This window comes from Dermacentor andersoni, chromosome 4 (genome assembly GCF_023375885.2).
Source record: "Dermacentor andersoni chromosome 4, qqDerAnde1_hic_scaffold, whole genome shotgun sequence".
NCBI lineage: Eukaryota > Metazoa > Arthropoda > Arachnida > Ixodida > Ixodidae > Dermacentor > Dermacentor andersoni.
This window is the reverse complement of record NC_092817.1, coordinates 206,549,712-206,569,751: the sequence shown is the minus strand read 5'-3', so window position 1 is coordinate 206,569,751 and position 20,040 is coordinate 206,549,712. Positions and strand designations below refer to the sequence as shown.

At 46.2% G+C, this 20,040-nt stretch overlaps 1 protein-coding gene across 1 annotated transcript in view; it reads right to left on the bottom strand.

Moving 5' to 3' along the window:
* LOC126538330 (uncharacterized) overlaps positions 1 to 20,040 on the bottom strand; it is a 680,380-nt gene that overhangs the window by 102,014 nt on the left and 558,326 nt on the right. Inside the window, exon 6 of the mRNA XM_072287698.1 lies at positions 12,948 to 13,117. Coding sequence (XP_072143799.1) covers positions 12,948 to 13,117 — 170 coding nt within the window. The remainder of the gene's footprint in view (positions 1 to 12,947; positions 13,118 to 20,040) is intronic.

Here is a 20,040-nt window from a genome sequence, read left to right as displayed (position 1 = left end):
GCAAACAAACCGTTCACTTTGCACTCATATCATCCCGGAATATATTACTATTTGTCATAAAACTCCAGAACACTCATAGATATTGCCGTGAATTGAAATTTTTTTGTGTTTGACATAGTGCGCTGTATGATCCCATTTTCGTTTTAGACCTCCCGTTCTTACGTACTTCAGCATGTTTCTTAATAGGAAGCTTTAGCTCGGGTGCTCCTATTTAAATACATGTAAAAGGAGAATTCGTTTTTCTCGGCAACCACTGCACCAAACTTGACGAGGTTTGTTGCATATAAAAGAAAAATTTAATATCTAGTGACTGCTGGCTTCGAATGTTAGATTTAGTTTGTAAATTTTTTACTAAAAAATGGCAAATGTCGCAAATTTTCAGAAAACGAAAACATAACTTTTAGAACTCCGTAACTCAGCAAGGAAAAGGATATCACAATTCTGTGAATCGCATCTAATAAAACATCTAAAGCGGACAAAATTGATATGTTACTCATGAATCTCAAAAGATGTAGTAATATGAAAATACAGCTTTAGCCGAATCTTTGTACACAATGTAACAAATTTGCCTATCATAGAAAATGACATATTCAACTTGTCCGCTTTGAATGATCTAATGGATGCCGCTGACAGAACCGTGATATCTGTTCTTGATGCAGAACTATCAATCTATAACCTTCGTGGGTCTATTTTTTTTTTCAAACTTGCAAATAAATTCTTTTAACGAAATTCGGGCCCTAAATGGAAATTCCGCTACCCACAGTCACTAGAATTTAACGTTCTCTCTAAAATGCAAGAAATTTGAATAAAATCGGTCCGGGGCTCATCTCGGAAAAGCGTTTTTGCATTTTCCGTGTATTTCGATAAGCCGCATCGTAGTTGGGCCCGAGCTAAATCTTCCTCTTAAATTGTCTTTCAATTTCCTTCCTGTGTTACTTTTTTCTTTTCCTCCTCTACAATGTTTGTTTAACCTAGTTTCACTATATTACTTACTGCCGATAAATTGTTGCCTATTAATGTCTTAATTTACTTGCATCTGTATCTCTTTATTTAACTTATTTTGTAATTGTGCTGATTCAGCTGCTGGTATTTCTCCAGTAGCGTTTATGCTAATCATGAACAAGAGGTCCCAATTGAGATTTTACTATGGGACCTCCTTCTTTATACCTCTATCTGTATTCTGCGAAATAATAAAATTGATTGATTGATTGATTGATTGATTGATTGATTGATTGATTGATTGATTGATTGATTGATTGATTGATTGATTGATTGATTGATTGATTGATTGATTGATTGATTGATTGATTGATTGATTGATTTAGTGAGTGAGTGAGTGAGTGAGCGATGGAGTCAGTGACTGATATATACGCTTCAACATATTATATTCGAGAGCGGAGTAGGTTATGCTTGACGGACTTTGTTCTACGAGAGACAAAACTTCCAATGTATTGTTCTCACCATTACAAAGCTTTTCTTGGCAAAATGCCATTAAAGTCTATATAATTTTAAGCTCTTCCTTCTGGGTCGCCGCACACCCGACATCGAATTTCTCAGTGCCTTTGTCGCCACCCCGTAGAGCTGCTGGGCAGCGGGCCGAGGAAACAAAGCCCTAACACGGCTATGAAGTGCGTTCTGCTGCTCCCTATGTCGGCCTTATGTCCGTCGCTTCTGCAATGTCCTTATACGGTAGTCGGTTATCTGCAACCAGAACTTGCTTGTTTTTATGCTACGACTGTTCTTTTTTTTTTTTTTGCCGTTTCTTGGAACATCTATCTTGTCTCATAGTAAACCCTCGGCTGTGAGCGCTCGGTATGCATAGTCATGCCACAAAGTTTTACATATGCAACCTCTCCAAAGAAAAGAAATTACTCTTTTGCCAACTACGAGGAGTGCGCGGACCTCGAATTCCACGACCAAACCCTGGCTGTCCAAAGTGCCCGCGATTGGGCCGTCAAGCTCGGCTTGGCGGTCCCTACGTGTGACTAGCCGGGTGGCGCGGGGTCTCCCCTCCATCGTTCCTAGACTGAAATAAAGTACTTTCATTCACTCGCATAGCTCAGAAAAAGGTCAAACTGAACGAGTTGGTATGTATTCATGTTGTGACTTCAGAGCGAAACGTGGACAAGGACTGAAAGAAAACTGCATGACACGAGCGGTTTTCAACTGAACAACTATTTCGCAGAAGTGTTTTCAATTAAACCAAAATTAACTCAATCGAACGCACATGTGGGATTCTAAGCGAAGTGATGTTTAAGTGAAACGGTAAATACATTTTATGCAAAGAGATACAATGTGAACAACCGTTTCTTTTCATCCTATGCAAAGTGTATAATTTCATGAACCGTTTATCTTTATGAACCGCACACGGAGCAACTAAAACGTCATGGAGGTATTTTACAGCGAAGCTGTATACCTCTACCGTACAAGTAAATTTTCGTGTTGTTCGCGTGGTAAGCAAAAAAACTCCCCATAGTGGGCCGATCCCGGAGATGGTGCTATACCGGCCCGACCCGCGGCGGATTTGAAGCCCGCGTTAAATGGACCCTGAAACAATTTTGACGATTTTGTACAAACGTACCGAGTCGTTAGATTAGGTCCTTCTGATGATTAATTGATGTATCTAAGTGCTCCGCGTAAAGCGTGTAATTTATTATAAGGTTTTAATAACGTACATCGCTGCCAATCGCAGCACATCGCTCGGCTTAAATTTAAGCCGTCTCTACCAATTTGACGTCATTTACCCCAATGATGTTAGTGAGGCGAGCTATCCGATTGGCTGCCCAGGAAACGTCATCATCAATTTTTCCAAATTTATGGTGAAAAAAATGTTCGTAATAGTTGGAATGTTAGTTAATTTGTTTCTATAAAAGGAGAGTAACAGAAAGAGAATGCACGAGAACAATTTCTCACTACACTTAAGCACTTCCGGCACACAGCCAGCGTCATCTGCTTGTATTACAACGTGCTCCATTTTGACGAGAGCTCCGCGGTCAGAGTCGGTCCCAGTCTTTTCGCGAGCCCCATGATTCGACTTTGTTGCGTTGTGGGCTGCAACGTTAGCGATTGGCGATATGTCAAGCTGCAACATCATGTCCCTCTGCAAGGCAGCAGTCGAGCTGCTGTAGCGCATCTGAGTGCCGCTATCCGATCGGCGCCAGGATTTGCGTGTTTGCGGCCGTAACTTTACACCTGAGGATTACTACCGTAATAGCGTATTGCGAGCGCGGTATTCCGGCAAACGCAAGCGCGAAGGTAGAGGGCCTGGCCGTTTGACCGTGCCATTTCACGGGATGAGCAGAAGCGCAGATGTGAATGGTCTGCACGGTGCGGCCACCTGGTGGCACAAAGCTCTACCACACACAGTAGCAGTAACGAAATGTATTCTTCTTTGCTGCTGGTGTAAATATTTCACAAGAGTGTAATCGTTAGCACGTTGTTTTTGTAACTGTTTAAAATGTTTTACACTTGGTTAGAACAATATTAGCGCTTTGCTTGGCTGGTTAAGCTCTGCGCCAACAGGTGGCTGGACCGTGCAGACAGGCCAGTCAGGCCGATCACGTATGTCTACGCTATAGTTCCTTCGTCAGCTTGAATTTATGCCTCCAGCCATCCGTTGAAACGCCCAGCTCGCCTGTCGTTACCGTAATACCAGACACGTTCGGCGCTGCGACAGAATGCTCACAACGCACGCTGCTTCGGTATAGCTTGGGGTCGACTGTCAAGCAGCTGGCGGAGAGGTTGGAGAGGCTTCGCGCGCTCGCTCCTAGAGAACCGGAAGTCGACGGCACGACGTGCCATCATGAGGCAGAGCCAGTGAAGGCGGAGCTTAGCCACGATCACTCGGCGAACGAGTTTAGGATTCAATGCATGGCTATGAAGGACGGTAGTTTGTAATCTTCCGTAGCTCTCTTAATATGAGTCCCTTCACACAAATTGTGGTGCGAATCGTTAACTTTAGCTGTACCCTACGCGCCTACAAAATTTGTCCGAACCGTTTCAGCGGCCCTTCAAGCACTCCTCATACGTGGGCCGATCCCGAAGATGATGCTATACCGGCCCGACCCGCGGTGGACGTGAAGCAGGCGTTAAGCACTCCCCATGCATGGGCCGATCCCGAAGATAATGCAGTGCCGGGCCGAGCGGCGGCGGAGGTGAAGCAGGCGTTAAGCAATGCCCAGACGTGGGCCGATTCCGAACATATATCGGCCCGACCCGCGGCGGAGGTGAAGCAGGCGTTAAGCACTCCCCATACATGGGCCGACGCCGAAGATAGTGCAATACCGGCCCGACGCTGGTCATCCTGGTCATCCTTCTTCACAGAGTGGAAGGGCACTGAGATTTTTTATGCACTAAGTTGTTCCCGAGTTATGCGGAAACGTAAGCACCAAATGAGGCGGATGCACAGTGTGAGACGTCGACGCAGCGCTGTCACAAAGACGAAGGCCATGCATGATGCCTGTGGAATGAAGAATGGCGATGAAGAAGTGTGTTAGCCACAACATCTTCCAGTGGCACTCTCTTCCATGTGCCGTCATTGGGGGGACTGTGCTGTGAATCGGCACGTTAGTAAAACAGTGTCTACAAAATATTCTAAGACACTATTCCCTGTGAAATACAGCGCAGTCTCAATCGCCACCACGCTAGGGTGGGTTGCTCCTGGTGTTGTCTGCATCGTCAACAGTGTGTACACGTGTGTGGAGGGCGACGGTCTTTCGTCGTTGGAGTTCCGTTGTCGTGCCGCACTCACACTGATTTGTCGGCCCTTTCTCGACGACAAACGCAAGCATTTGACCTTCAGCTACTGTGTCTGCGTTGTAATACTGTGTTTGGCTGTGCAGCGCGGGTTGCGCGTTCGGTCACCTGCTCCAATGGCGTGTGACATTCCCACTTTTTTGCTGCCCATACCGTTAAGCATACCACGAAAGACGTTTGATGCCATTCTCAGGAAACTACGTGGTCACTGTTGCCACTAGAGCATGCATTGCTCTAGTGGCATTGCAGCAAACTGTGGTCTGGAACGTCTAATACAATTCTTTTTCTATCAGCCGTTAAGGGCGGATAAAGAAAGTCACAGTTTTGCTTAAAAGGTGAAGCATCGATTGCGATAGAAAATCAGCAGAGAGCTTTACGAAGTAAGGATAGTAGTTTTATCGGCTGTATAAACTGAGAAACATTTGCTTACTAACTGAATTATCATGGTGTCAGCGATCGCAAGCAAACATGAACACATCGCCCTCGATGTCGCTGTCAAGGCGCTGGTGTGAGCAAGCGTGGCAGCAGCAGCGAGTGAAGTGACCTCTGTGCGGTCTATCGCTTCAGCGCAAGAGCCGCGAGAACACAGCGCGCACTAAGGTATGAGCCGTCTGCAGATCCATTTCGAGATACGTCGCGCGACCACGCGTGGCCGTGCCAAGTACGCACGCGTTGGCGGAGCTGAAGCCGGCATCGCAGCCTCTCCGCTTTCCTCCATATACCGCGCGCGAGATAGATTCGCGATCGTCAGTTCCATTGCGTTCCACTCGCGAAATGCGCAGTTGCTGCCGTAGCACAACGCCACCCCCCCCCCCCTCCGTTCCTCTCCCGCCTCTCCACAGCTTTTCGCGCGACGGAATACGGTGCGTTTGCTCTCCGATTTCCACCATCGCGCGCTCTAGATTGAAGAGCAATCGCCTGCTTTTCTCGCGTGCTTGCACTCGCACATATAGCATACGACGAGCGGCGACAATGTTATCGCCTTTGAACTTTTCACGGAACAGCACGGCGAGGGCGACGGTAAAAATGTCTCTGGAGTGCCCATATAATTGCTATCGCAAGAATTTCTGGGGGAAAGCAAAGTTACATGTTCTAGTGCTGCATTTATATCTATGTTTTACATGCGTCACATGATAACCTTATTTAAACTTGGGCACTTTCACTGTGAACAGCTCGCCTCTGCATGTTAGTCGGCTCAGCGTAACCCCTTCGTTTCCATGCTGCTGCCATGGATAGCGAGCACATCGGACGAGGGAGGTTCATCCATCGATAAGAATTATTGCTATGGTGTAAAAAATACAAGCGGCAACCTTTGCTCAGACCACCGTATCCAAGTATTTGCTTCTGTAAACTCGCCATACGCATCTAGAACTGTAACAAGAAAATTAAGACGCTAGGTTTGCTGGTACTTCACCCAACAAGCAGCTGGAGCGCTAAACACATACCCTATTAATACACACCAAACAAAAACACAGAGACAATAAATTGTTTACAGGCTTTTCGGTGTTTTCTTTCTCTTAAAAACATAATATTTTTATAACGCTGTGAAAGTGATGCTTTCGGAGTCGTTGCCGGTAGCGTGAAAGCGTATCGAACAGAAATAGTCTTATTCTAACCTAAACAAACATTTCTTTTTTTTTTGCGCCAGAAACTCGTAATGCGATTTATTTGTAAGAAACTAGTGCAAGGCATGTCTGGCGATTGCAAAGCATGATAGACCATGGTGCACCTATTGATCTGAATAAATTGTTTTTCAGTAAAATATTATATTTTCCTTGTCAGAAAAAGTTTGAGGTTTTAAACACCAAGTGACTAGAATTATTTGCGAAAATCTAAAATTTGTATTCAGCGACCATGCCGCTTAACCGACGCGAATTTTATGAAAGAGCTCTGCGGTTTGGCTTCATTTCCAATTGTGCGTAGAGTCTCATTTACTCGCTCGGCGCAAAGTTTTGTGACTGAGTCACCAGCTTTATGACTCTCGGTGGCCCTCAAGGCTATGGTTAATTTTGGGTTAATTTTAACCAGCTTGGTGTCTTTAACATGTCATCATCGTCATCATCATCAGCCTGGTTGCGCCCACTGCAGGGCAAACGCCTCTCCCATACTTCTCCAACTACCCAGGTCATGTGCTAATTGTGGCCACGTTGTCCCTGAAAACTTCTTTTGAAGTATCTCATCCGCCCACCTAACCTTCTGCCGTCCCCTGCTACGCTTCCCTTCCCTTGAAATCAAGTCCCTAACCCTTAATGACCATCGGTTATCTTCCCTCCTCATTACATGTCCTGCCCATGCCCATTTCTTTTTCTTGGTTTCAACTAAGATGTCATTAACTAGCGTTTGTTCCCTCACCCAATCTGGTCTTTTCTTATCCCTTAACGTTACACCTATCATTATTCTTTCTATAGCTCGTTGCGTCGTCCTCAATTTAAGCAGAACCCTTTTCGTAAGCCTCCAGGTTTCTGCCCCGTACGTGAGTACTGGTAAGACACAGCTGTTATATACTTTTCTCTTGAAGTTTAATGGCAACCTGCTGTTCATGATCTGAGAATGCCTGCCAAACGCACCCCAGCCCATTCTTATTCTTCTGATTACTTCAGTCTCATGATCTGGATCCGCAGTCACTACCTGTCCTAAGTAGATGTATTCCCTTACCACTTCCAGTTCCTCGCTACCTGTCATAAACTGCTGTTCTCTTCCGAGACTGCTAAACATTACTTTAGTTTTCTGCAGATTAATTTTTAGACCCACCCTTCGGTTTTGCCTCTACAGGTCAGTGAGCATGCATTGCAGTTGGTCCCCTAAGTTACTATGCAAGGCCATATCATCAGCGAATCTCAAGTTACTAAGGTATTCTCCATGAACACTTATCCCCAATTCTTCCCAATCCAGGTCTCTGAATACTTCCTGTAAACATGCTGTGAATAGCACTGGAGAAATCGTATCTCCCTGCCTGACGCCTTTCTTTAACATGTATCTAAATCTAAATATATATCAGCGTTTTTGCATTTCGCCCCCTTTGAAATGCGGCCCTTGTCGCATAAGCGACCTCAAACTTGGGAGCGCAACGCCATAGCCACTGAGCTAACATATCTTGCGGTTGACGCCTGTCGTCCACCCAATGCTAACATTTATAAATCTAACGCTAGCAACAAATACAAATAGTAATAGGCGAGCGCCGTTCTAAGCGAGCACGCAGTCAGAACGCAAACGAACGCGTGAAAATGAAGCTATTTTAGCAGAAGCGTAGCAGAAGAGAAAGCCATGTTTTGAGGCAACAACAACAAGAACAAAGGCGAGTCCCCCTCTGACGTCACCGTAGCGCTGTTCGTTCGCAGCGCCGCCATCGGTCGCACACGAGGCTAATACGCAGATAAGTATCACACATCTCTAAATACGTACCCAATGACCCAAGAGGAGGGAAGCACACACAGGCTGTCCCAGCTATCATGCACTGAGCTTTTAAAAAAGAGGGATCATCCTACCCGAATAAGATAGGGCGTATGTTCGGAGTACCGCTCAGAATTTGCCGGCATTTTCTTCATTTCATGACATCCATATATTTGATGACAAGTAATGTGTCACTCTTTAGCTGTCACTGAAAATGTTGAGATGTCAAAAATAGAGTTATAGACCACCGTAACAGATGATAAAATGAGATGCTTCTAGCAATGTACAAATCGCACGTTTATTTTGCTTCGTCAGAGAGACAAATATGAAAAATTCCGTGTAACTTGTACTGCGTTAAATTAACATTATATCGCGCTTCTCCCTCGTTCAGGTTCACATTATATAAATTTCTTTTGGCAATTTTCATTGAATTTAATTCACTTATCGCTCACCCTGCTAGCTCACCCTGCTGCTGGCTCTGCGTGGGATGCGTTCAGCTCTCTCTCAAAGCGAAGCACAAATAATATCTGATCATTCATCACACCAATGAAACTCCGACACCTGATCTGCGGATAACATTCATGCGATAAGATTCAGACAGATCTTATTTGTTCATTGATTACATTTTACTTCGAGCACAGCACCAATATTACCTAAAAGGAAAATAATATCCATCCTGGCATCCTTTCAGCGAGCTTCCGTTATCAAGCACAGCAGTCTAACCACCATACTGCAGCCGCTTTCCTTTCGTGCTACTTGTAAAAGGAAGCAATTTGACATGCCCTGATAAGCACCTGGTAGGCGAACAAGGAGCACTATATATCATGCATACAACGACGCAATGACACAATCATTAGAACATGCGGGCTAGAGACATTCCCAATGGCGGGCATACCTGAACACAGCCAGTGGCCAGCACTAAAAATACTTCCGAGATAATTTAGTTTTTCGAAATGTATATTTCGCCCCCATTTTGTGCCAGGGTGCAAATAATATGTGCAGTGGCCACTGAGAAAGACCAACGGTTTTCGTTCATTGACTTATCGCAGCGTCCGGCCGTGTACACCGCTCAGCGATTGAAGCGCGATACTCGGACTGCATGGTGGCTGCATTTATTGCGCCACAGGTGATGATTCGATTAGGGGCCGAATGCGGCCGCAATGCATTACAAAGGCTATCGCTTTTATGTGACCCAGATATGTATCACCTCGGTGCCCCCAGCGCCCACCGCTGACTTGAAAAGTGCCAGAATTCACGTGCTCCGAGTATTGCGCTTCAATCACTGAGGCCCAAACAATGAAACGTTCCTTTCCTTCGAGCGCTTCCTAACCTTACGTGAGGCGTCCTTACAGCGTAGGACCGATGGAGGAAGCAAGCATACTCCGGAAAGCTCCCTTCGCCCGTCCTCACGTAAGGAGCGGTTGCCGCATGCCTGGGTTTGAGATTGTCTCTTGAAAGCTTTACGCGAACACCATTATTCAATAAAAAAAATGGTGTATCGTTACACAATTTTTAAATTGAAGAGCTAATATAGAGATGCGTGGGTATTATTTTCTAGTTTTGTTCACTAAACGTAAAAAAGTCCCATATTAAAGGGCAAAACTTGATGTGCTTCAGCAACGCTTGCACGCCGGCGTCGTGCGACGCCTAGCAACGCCTAGCAAGACTTTCATGCCGCACGCGTGACCGACACGAACATGCCTGGCAAAACGTACCGTGCTGGCGCTACTCCGCAGGTGGACAACAGCGCACATGCGCAAGGAAACATCACGTGGCTATGCGTTGAGGTGAAGCGCTCGATCAGGGCCAGGAGCGGCGTAAAGACGCATGAAGGTAGCTTCGGAGCTACCTTATGCTGAGGTAGCTTACGCTGAGCTACCTTACACTGACCAAGGAAGCCTTCACCGAGCGCCCCTAATTAAGGGAGCTTTCAGAGTGACATAAGGTGGCCTCACCGCAATGAAGGCTTCCTTACTGAGGTAAGGAAGATTTTATTGTTTGGCCCTGAGCAATATATAGCCGGTTGTTGTTTTATTCATCCATTTATTCAATTTTTCGACAATGCATGACCTTGCCCGCGAGCTAGGACAAAAGGAGGTGATTAACTTTCTGATGGGGTACTGCTCAACCTGCACGTAGGAGCAACAGCTTTCATTTTACAAAAATGCACAAGATTTCACAAATTAGAAAGACAATTCTGTTGCAGAACAATTTCAAACCAAATAATATATCCCAGTTACACAATAACAAAAAGTACTCATAGTAACATTCCGCACATTAGCAAGCACAGCTGACAGAGTGTACAGTCAAATATAAAATAAAGGGCAAAGGAAGCAGAAAACAAAATGCCGAAATGCATGAGAGACTGCAGTAGCTTTAGTTAACCGTAACCAAACTTGTGGCATATCACAGAAGTTGAGAAGCGAACGATCAATTAATTTCTCCAGCACAGGGCCAAATGAATCACTACGAAGAGGAGACACGCGAAAAACTACAACACGAGCACTGACTGACAACTTGTTTATTCCGGACATATTCATCGTGTAACCTGTGCCTTGCGCATGCGCCACACGAATTTCTCTCCCTTCTATGAGAGTGGTACGTCCACCACTCATACAGCGTATTGGCCAAGGATGGAACGCTACTCGGCAATGGCCACTTGGCGGAAGGCTCCTACATTGGTCGTGTGCCGCGAGCACATGCTAGGTACATGCTACGTACGTGATAGGTACTTGCTTCTTCACATTGCAGGAGAGCCTCTTAGCGTTGTCCAGAAGCTTGCCGAAATTCTTGCGTATAGCGCTAGAGTTTACGTAATGTTTACCTCTAGTGTCGGTGGTTCTACCCAGGACCATGTAGGATTCTATAAACAAATCTAGCGATGAGGGGTAAATACGCCGTAATTTATTTGGTAGCACCGAAACGTTAGTCGCTTCTAGCAACTTCTTTTATTTATTAAAGTGTTGTTTTTTTTCTTAGACCTTACCGCAGCTGCATGGCTGCTGTCTTGCCCAACGCGTGGGTCATACTAAATCACGTCATCACGCCATCGTGCTCACACGGTTGTCGTCCCTCCTGGCTGCAGGCCAGTCTTGCACGATTGGCCGGTACCAGACATAGTGCGAATCTAACACCGGACATAGTGAGAGTCGTGACATCTCTTGCTGTATGCGTGGGTAATACTCAAAGTAATGTCCCCATCACGCCATATTCGTCGTACCATAATTTTTTACACGACGGGGCCAATTGCAGATTCACTTAGAAGACGAGCGTTACATGGCCATATATCACTCCGCACAGAAGGGCGACGGAGACGATCTGCTAGCGGCGCGATTCCTTCTAGTTGAGACATGTCACGCTTGTCTACGGACTAAATCAGCGGTCTTTCCGCTCGTGTGAATCCAGCTTAGGGCACTTTCAAGGCTAGTAGTTGGTGTTCCATTAATTCGATTGCGAGGGCGTGCAGCGAGAAGCAGTAGGAAATCACAACAAAGAGAGAACTATATGTATATGGAGAGAGAGATAAAAGAGGTGAAAAATGCAGGCAGGTTAACATAGATATCCAGATTGCTACCCGGCAGTGAGGAATGGGTAAGGAGAGACAAAAAGGTTTTGAAGAAAAGGAAAAAAATGAAAACAAAAGAAAGAATGAAAAATTCACACACATGAGAAAAGCGGCAGGGCGTGAAAAAGAAAAGAAAGAAAAAGAAACAACAGCGAAGCACGAATGGCCCAACAGGTCAAGGATGGACAGAGAATTGCTGAAAATGCGAATGATAATGCATGCAATCATTAGCCTGTAAAATAATAAAAGGCATCACACCATTTGCAAAGCATGCCCATGCGCCCAAACATTTGTTGCTCATTTTCCTCTGTTGAAAAAGATGTGAGAATAACTAAGTAAACAGGCCATCGCAAAACACGTAACAATTCGTCTTTCTTGTTTTTGAGGTGTTCTCAATGTGGATATAAGGCCTGCTAGTCAGCGAGCACTTTTACAGGTAAGTTCGTCGCATGGCTTTCGAATGGGCTCTTCTTGTCGTTAAAGGTTCCTGTGAGTTATTTGGCTTGTTTGGATAACACGTTTGTGTTCAAAAGGGGCAAATTGCTTGGCTTACTAGTTCGAGGAAGTTACAGCAAAATCCAGGATTTTGGGCTGCCACAATAAGAACCCCCATTTACTCCCGGTTTCCGTTTAAAAATAACTCTAGATTTTTACACCGTGAACTTTAACAAACATAAAACCTGAAAACGAAATACCTGATATACGTGATTGCCTGTATGTGTTTCTAATGGACTTTTTTATCTTATTTTCTCGATATTGATCATATTAGGTTTTCGTACGTGTGCTTTTCTGGTCATTATTACAAATTTTTTATATCTTCGTATTATCATTGCCTTGCCTTGATAATAATCACAATATTATCACTATATCACGATCATAATTCAATACCTTAGATTTCTCTTACTCTTTTGATTGCATCTTCGATCTGTTCCATAGTGTCTTCGTTATTTTTTATTTTCATTCATTTTGGTTGATATGTTGGTGACAACGTGCGGGACCTGATTCTGTATACTCTCTATAGTAAAACTGTAATTTTAAGCTAATCAATCATAATTTCAATATGGTCTTACACCAAGAAACGACTTCTGTGGAGAAGCTGTCGATGGCCTGTCGAGGCAAAAAGGACTACACACAGTGGTTCATCTCTTTTTGCTTCCCTGATCGCTTCAAACGAGAAGTAGCGCCTGTGTATGAAGTCGCCAGCATTAATAACATAAAGATAAAGCGTGCGCGTTACCTGGTGACCAGCCGCTTCCTTAGTTGTCCCCGAAGGCATGCACTCGATGAGCAGGGCGCCGTGAACTCCCAAGGTGACGAGCACGACCGGAATGTGACGAGCAAGCCAGCTACCCAGCAAGGCACCTTCCATCACTGGGTCCACAGCCACCGTTGAGGCGGCAGGCCCATCTGCGTGGTATCGGAGGAGAGGGAGCGGACCGAGCTCGTTGGGCAAGTTAACGATTAATCAGCGATGTAGTTCACGAAAATAAATGACTGGTCGATCACTTGAGACAGTTGCGCGCTAAACCTTATAGGAGAAAATGTGGCGCAAGCGAAGAGGGCAACAACAAAGAAGAAAAAACACAGCGCACATTAAGCTCGCAGTTACGAAGAACACAAGGCCAGAAGCAAACCTTTTTTATTTGGCAAGCACATGAGGAAGTTATTATCTCATCCTGTACGGATTCGGTAGTCGGAGGCGCAATCTCTTTTGTTCTATGGATATCTGCACTGGCTCTGTGCGTCCCACAAAAATACACGCAGGATATGGTCACACAAATACGCAGGAATATGGAGGTTTAAAGCCTATAACAGGGGTCGGATGTCATTACTTGTCAGCCACGTCACTTGTTCCACCACTGTTGATGACGGACATACATGGGTGCGCATAAGACACAGCTTTGGGGCCATCTGGTTGATTGCGGCCTCCTGATATTCCTTAGCGTACACCTAAATCTCATTACATGGACGACGCGCTGCAGGCGCTGAATGACTACAGCAATTCGCTCTTGAGCATGAGGCCGCAAGTGCGATATATGACAGCGGTGGCGGCATTCCGGTGCAGGCCGAATAAAAAAGCGCTTGAGCACTTCGTTTAAAGCCACGTTCAATTATAAGGTATGCCGACTCCTTCACTTCAAATTCTCTCCTAGCCCCGCTGTTTCTTTGGGACATCAAATGTTATCAATCAACCAACGAACGGGCGTTTCGCGCATACTACCCTTGTCCGAATGCGGCCTCTGAGACGACTCATCAAAACCGAGACCTGTTGCTCTGCTTCAGAGCTTCCACCGAATTGCAGCTCGGATGTTTCCATATATACAGGTAGGCGATAATGTGGACTGTTGATTCAGCCTTACGCTGTACTACTTCATTATTACAAATGTAGAAGAGTGTTCGAAATAATAACCAGCGCAGATAAGGTGCTTAATCGCTTGCACTCACTAATCAAATGTGTGCTATTAAATTGAGCACAGTTTCGCGGGAGCGTATAAAGGAATGATGGGTGATACAGCAGTTGACGTTGTAGCACTGCTGTCATTCCTTTCGTACGGTTCACGTGTACGGCACCTATAAGAATAACAAGTAAGGATAAGTGAGCACAGCCCTACCAGGAGTCCTTTACCACGTGTCTTTCTACGATAGTAACTAGCCATAGTGCTCGTTTGTCACCTCGCCTGCATCTCGAAGGCGTGCTATACGTATAAGCTTCCAAACCACATTCAACTGTCCACCACACCGATTTACCGTGGAGATTAGCACCGCAATGGATCCGGCTTCTACTTCAAGTCAAACTTCATCATTTCAAATATTTAAAAATAAAACAACAGAGATAGCATGGTTATACTTGAGGCAACACACGAGAGAAGAAAAAGACAGGCGGGGTTCCTGAATTAGCGCTGCTTCACCCATGAAATTCGGTGAGATGTTATCTGGAAGAAAGCGGACAGCGGACATCTTTTCCTCCAAGAAAGGTCACGCCAATATTTCTTTATTACTGCACAGTGGACGCCATATGCTCTTCCGATGGACACTTTGTCTCACCTGCAACTTCAGGAGAGACAGTGATCGTTCCCGCGAAATACGAGAGTATTACATTCAATTGAAATATTGCTACGGAACAGTATTTCCATTGACGAAAAGGCGAGCAGTGAGAAGACGACGACGACGATTGGAGGCTAGCGCCGGCTGTTGCCTCTTGGCTAAGTGCCCTTGTAAATACACTTGTATATAGCTTTTCATCTGCGTCTTCCTACGTTACATATGTTACATTACTTACAGCGCGCACTAAAAACACTAAAATATCGCTCAGCTAGCTACCGTATTACGTTCAAAACACCTCAGCTGACCTCGTGGTCGCCTACAATGGTCACACGCTTCTGTGGTACTCTGGAAATTTTTTTCTGAAATATCAGTAACGTTTCTCATACAGGCTGCTGGTTGGATCCGATCTCGTTGGACACCGGATGCGCCAACGAGGTGTCCCAACACGGTAATCTGACTGCCCCCGAATTGACAGTTCGTGGAGTTCATTTGGAGGTCGGTTTTTCTCAAGTCCGCAAGAATGGCAGCGAGTCGGATAAGGTGGGTGCCGAACGTAGGAGAAAAAACAATAACGTCGTCAAGGTAACAAAGACAGGTGGCCCAATTGTAGCATCGCAGAAAAGAGTCCATCATACGTTCAAATGTCGCAGGAGCATTGCATAGGCCAAAGGGCATCACTTTGCACTGATATAAAACATCCGGCGTGATGAAGGCCGTCTTCTCGCTGTCCATTTCATCAACGGTGTCCTTCTCGCTGTCCATTTCAGTAGCCGGATCGAAGATCGATTGACCAGAAGTATTTAGCTCCGAGCACGCAGTCCAAGGCGTCATCGATGCGTGGCAGTGGATAGACATCTTTTCGCGTGATCTTGTTTAAGTGGCTATAATCGACGCAAAAACGCCAGGTGCCATCTTTCTTTTTCACAAGGATGACAGGCAAATTCCAAGCACTTGCTGATGCCTAGATGACCCATTTCCGGAACCCTTTCTTTTGCATTTTGTCTGATTCTGATTGGATGACTCGACGTACAGCATGTGATACACGATAGGGACGCCGACGAATAGCATTCATGTATCCAGTGTTTATACGGTGCTGAACAGCAGATGAATGGCCTTCGGGCCTGGCGCCGAAATCAAAGATGTCACTGTACGATTCAAGCAGTAGACGTATGTCCGTGGCCTATGCAGAGGTGAGGTCAGGTGCAATCATTTTTGCGAAGTCATCCGCTAAGGAACCAGAGCTGTGAGCTGCAATTGTCTCTAACAAAGCACTCTCTGCATTCAGAACCTCAATGTCAAATTCGGAACCACTATAAATACTGCCCAAGAACATGCCGGCCGGAATCACTTGAGGGCACAGGCTGAATTTCAGAAGCGGTAGAACGACGTCGTTATTAGTAACCGTGAGCGGCGTATGCGGAACAGCAACGTTCCGGTTCAAAAGCACGTCGATGATGGGGCGAAGCACATATTCACGGTCAGGAACCTGTGAGTGTGCGGTCAAAGCGACGAAAGTGACTGCCTCGGGTGACAGACGCACATCGTGAAGTGAGCAAAAGTGCGGTGGGGCAGTGCTGGGAGCATCGGCGAGTTGAGGCAGTTCTAACTGAAAAACGCCGGCTGCCCAGTAGATGAGAGCACAATGAATGGATAAAAAGTCCAATCCAAGGATAACGTCGTCAGCGCAGTTGTCGATCACAGCAAAGAGAACAGAAGTAGGGCGGCCGGCTATTGGCCTCGAGCTCCACCACTGGAAAAGCTGGCGCCACCGTCGGCGTGACGTGCTATTAGGGATCACGTGGACATAGCGTCCGCGTCGGCTGCTTCGGGAGCGCCGAAGCGAGCTGAAAACGAGTTTAAATTCCCTCGTATGCTACGGTTCTCATTTAGTGGCGAGATTTTCCCGCTTCGAGTGTCTCCTTTACAACGCTTGAAAGCATTACAACAGGTAGTGGCAGCCTTTGAAGGCGCGCAACATGGTAAGCTACTGCTCGGTGCCGCAGTGCCGGACGTACGCAACGGAGCCCGGTGTCAGCTTTATATTTACGCGTAGCCGCAGGACAAGAAGCTGCGCGAAGCTTGGCTTGCGAAACATAAAACCGGCAAACAGTCATCGGCTACAACTCGGGTATGCAGCATGCACAGACCCGAGGAAGATATCTGCTACGGCGCCGGGTCTGCGATGTTCGGAAAACGCGCACTGAGATGCTTGCCCGATCCGCTGCCCGACTAATGTCATGACGGTTTGGTCTATGAACTTGTCGATGCTATAGATACTGAAAAGTTTACTGGAGTGGAAAAGGAGCGGTAAGAAGCACATTAAAAAAGAAGCATGGCATATGGTCATGTTTGTGTTATGAATTATTGCACCGGATTACAAAAAAGAAGCAGCTGAAAATCGCACGCTGAGAACACCAATACACATACAGTGCGGCGCAACTCGAGAAATAATATTGAAACGTCCAAGAATTTAGAAGAAAAGATTGAATCGTCGCGACGGCACGTCACAGTCCCCGTTGGCGTCGAAGTCTCTACAATGAAATTATTTTTGAACAGCTCTGATAGCGCCCACGGAACAATGGTTGCTTGTATACTGTCAAATGCTCATATTCTGCGACCTAAAGCTCATGGCACGGTGCGAAAACGCGCACGCGGCGAAAGCCAAACAGTGCGCGGACAAGCATGCAGACGCGCAGTCGGTCGCTGCGAATCTGTGCGATCGCTGCATTGAGGCTTCATGCTATTACGCTCCATTTAGTTATACAAACACTATAAGAACATGTTTCACATAGTTTGCTCTCGGCGTTTACCTACCTTTCACGCAAGAAGCCGGTTCGGGAGACTCCATCGTGGCGACCGCGCGCAGTGGCGTTCACTGTACTTATTCGGTAAAGAGATAGCATCTGTAAACGATTCTGTGCTTTCAGTTTGCCCAAGATTATTATTTAGACAGTAAAAAAAACTTCTCTCGTTTCGAAAGTACTTACAGAAATGTCCGGGAGAGCTCGCGCGCGGTGTTTTCAGTGAGCGCTGACAGCAAAGCCTATGAGGAGCGCGCCGCGGGATCCCTCATACTACGCCAGCGAGGCGCTTCCGCTAGAGGGCGACTCCGTAACTCCTCGTCACCAATACTTAAACGCGCAGTACACATTGCAAGAACAACCAGCACGCCGCCGCCGGCCACACGAAGCACTAGGGCAGCTGCTGGGGTGAGGCGCTTTTTTAAACGTCTAAGTAGGCTAGTACTCATCACAGAACGTGGGCTCCAGTGTCGACGAATGCTTGGCAGGTACACCGTCTATTTTAACGTCAATTATACTTCTCCTTGTGGGCACAGACAGAGCATTTTCTGCAGTAGTCGGCAATGCCGCACCGCCTCCGAGGGCTGCATTTCCTAGTTTTCCGAAAGGGTGCGGACAAAATCCACAGGGGACGAAAGGCGACATGGCTGCGGTGAACGGGAAGATGGGCGACGTGCTTGCGGTGAACGAGACTGCTGTCCGTGCGGCGATGGTGAGCGGCTCTACCACGTGTTCCTAGCAGAGTTGTCGGCGCTGTTTAACTTGGCGGTGGGCTAAACATTGCGGGCATTTCCACCAAAACGGCTCAGGTTGGTCGATGTGCAAGTTGTTGAGGGCCACGAGTTGCGACAGTATCGGGCGACATGACCAATGCGGCAACAGGTGAAACATATTGGCTGGTCGTCTGCGGTTTTCCACTCAGTCGGGTTGCGATAACGCGGAGAGGAACGTCGGGGTGAAGCGAAAATAGTAGAAGGGCGTTCGTTAGCTCTGGGATTGGTGACAGCACACATAGAATGTAAACCAATGTTTTCAAGTTCCTGGTGAACGATCGCTTGTACGAGGAGAACTGCAAATTTTGTGACATCAGAGCTACGTGAACAAAAAGCTGCGGGCGCCATCGCATCCAGTTCGGGTCTAACGACTCGCACCACGTCCTCTGATGGCGACTCATGCTCCTGTGCGGGTTTATCTTCACACGTTGACGTTGCGAAAGTATTGGGAAGTCTGGCGAATGGTTGTCTGCTCGAATTGTCGGCACTCTTTAATGATTTCATCAACTGTAGAGCAGCTTTTGCACATGAGCAGATTAAATTCGTCGTCAGCAATGCCCTTAAGCACGTGCCCACCCTTCGCAGCTTCTGTCATGTCGTGATTGGCCTTATAACAAAGTGCCAGCACGTCCTGGATCTACGAGGCATAGAACTCCGTGGGAGATTGGGCACGGGAGACCATTTCCTGCTTTGGGGCAGTTTTACGGCCGGCTGGTTTGTCAAACAAGTCTCAATTTCCCTTTGCATTGGTGCCAGCTGGTTAGCCCCTCTTCGTGGTTTTCGTACCACACCTTTGCCGTACCTCTTAGGTAGAACAACAGGTTAGCTAGCATAAGCGTAGGGTCCCATCTGTTGATTCCACACCCGCGTTCGTACATGGCCACCCACTCTTCAACGTCGGCGCCATCGGTCCCGCAGAAAGTTCCAGGATTGTTGCGTTGCACAATGACAACCGAAGCTGACAGCGACGTAGCATGCCACCGTCATTCCTGGTGCGGACGGTGATGAGACGTCCACTGCGAAGCTCCGTTTCCAGCCGTGGTACCCCGCACCTCTGACCAATATGTTATGGGGATATTGGGAGTATAGGAGATAATATTTACAATATATATACAAAATGATTCTGAGTAGTTGGCTGACCACCAACAACCCGCAGCAGCCAGCCTGTCGCGAAATTCTTCTTCTCTTCGTTCATCCTCCCGCAACAATATGTACCGGCCTACATGCCATTATTTACAAGCGCGTCAAGCTTTCTCGGCAGCCAGGTGTCTAAAAAAATTCGGCACTGCGAAGTAGAATTTCGGCATTTCGGCACACCATATATAACGGATGCGCCTGTCCTGTCCTTCTCATTCGTACCTTTTAATCCGAATAGCTTTGCTTACTTCAGCCCTTTTAAGCGTATCTATCTATCTATCTATCTATCTATCTATCTATCTATCTATCTATCTATCTATCTATCTATCTATCTATCTATCTATCTATCTATCTATCTATCTCTATCTATCTATCTATCTATCTACCTATCTATCTATCTATCTATCTATCTATCTATCTATCTATCCATCTATACATCTATCTATCTATCCATCTATACATCTATCTGTCTATCTATCTATCTATCTATCTATCTATCCATATATCTATCTATCCATATATCTATCTATCTATCCATCTATATATCTATATATCCATCATCTGTCTATCTATC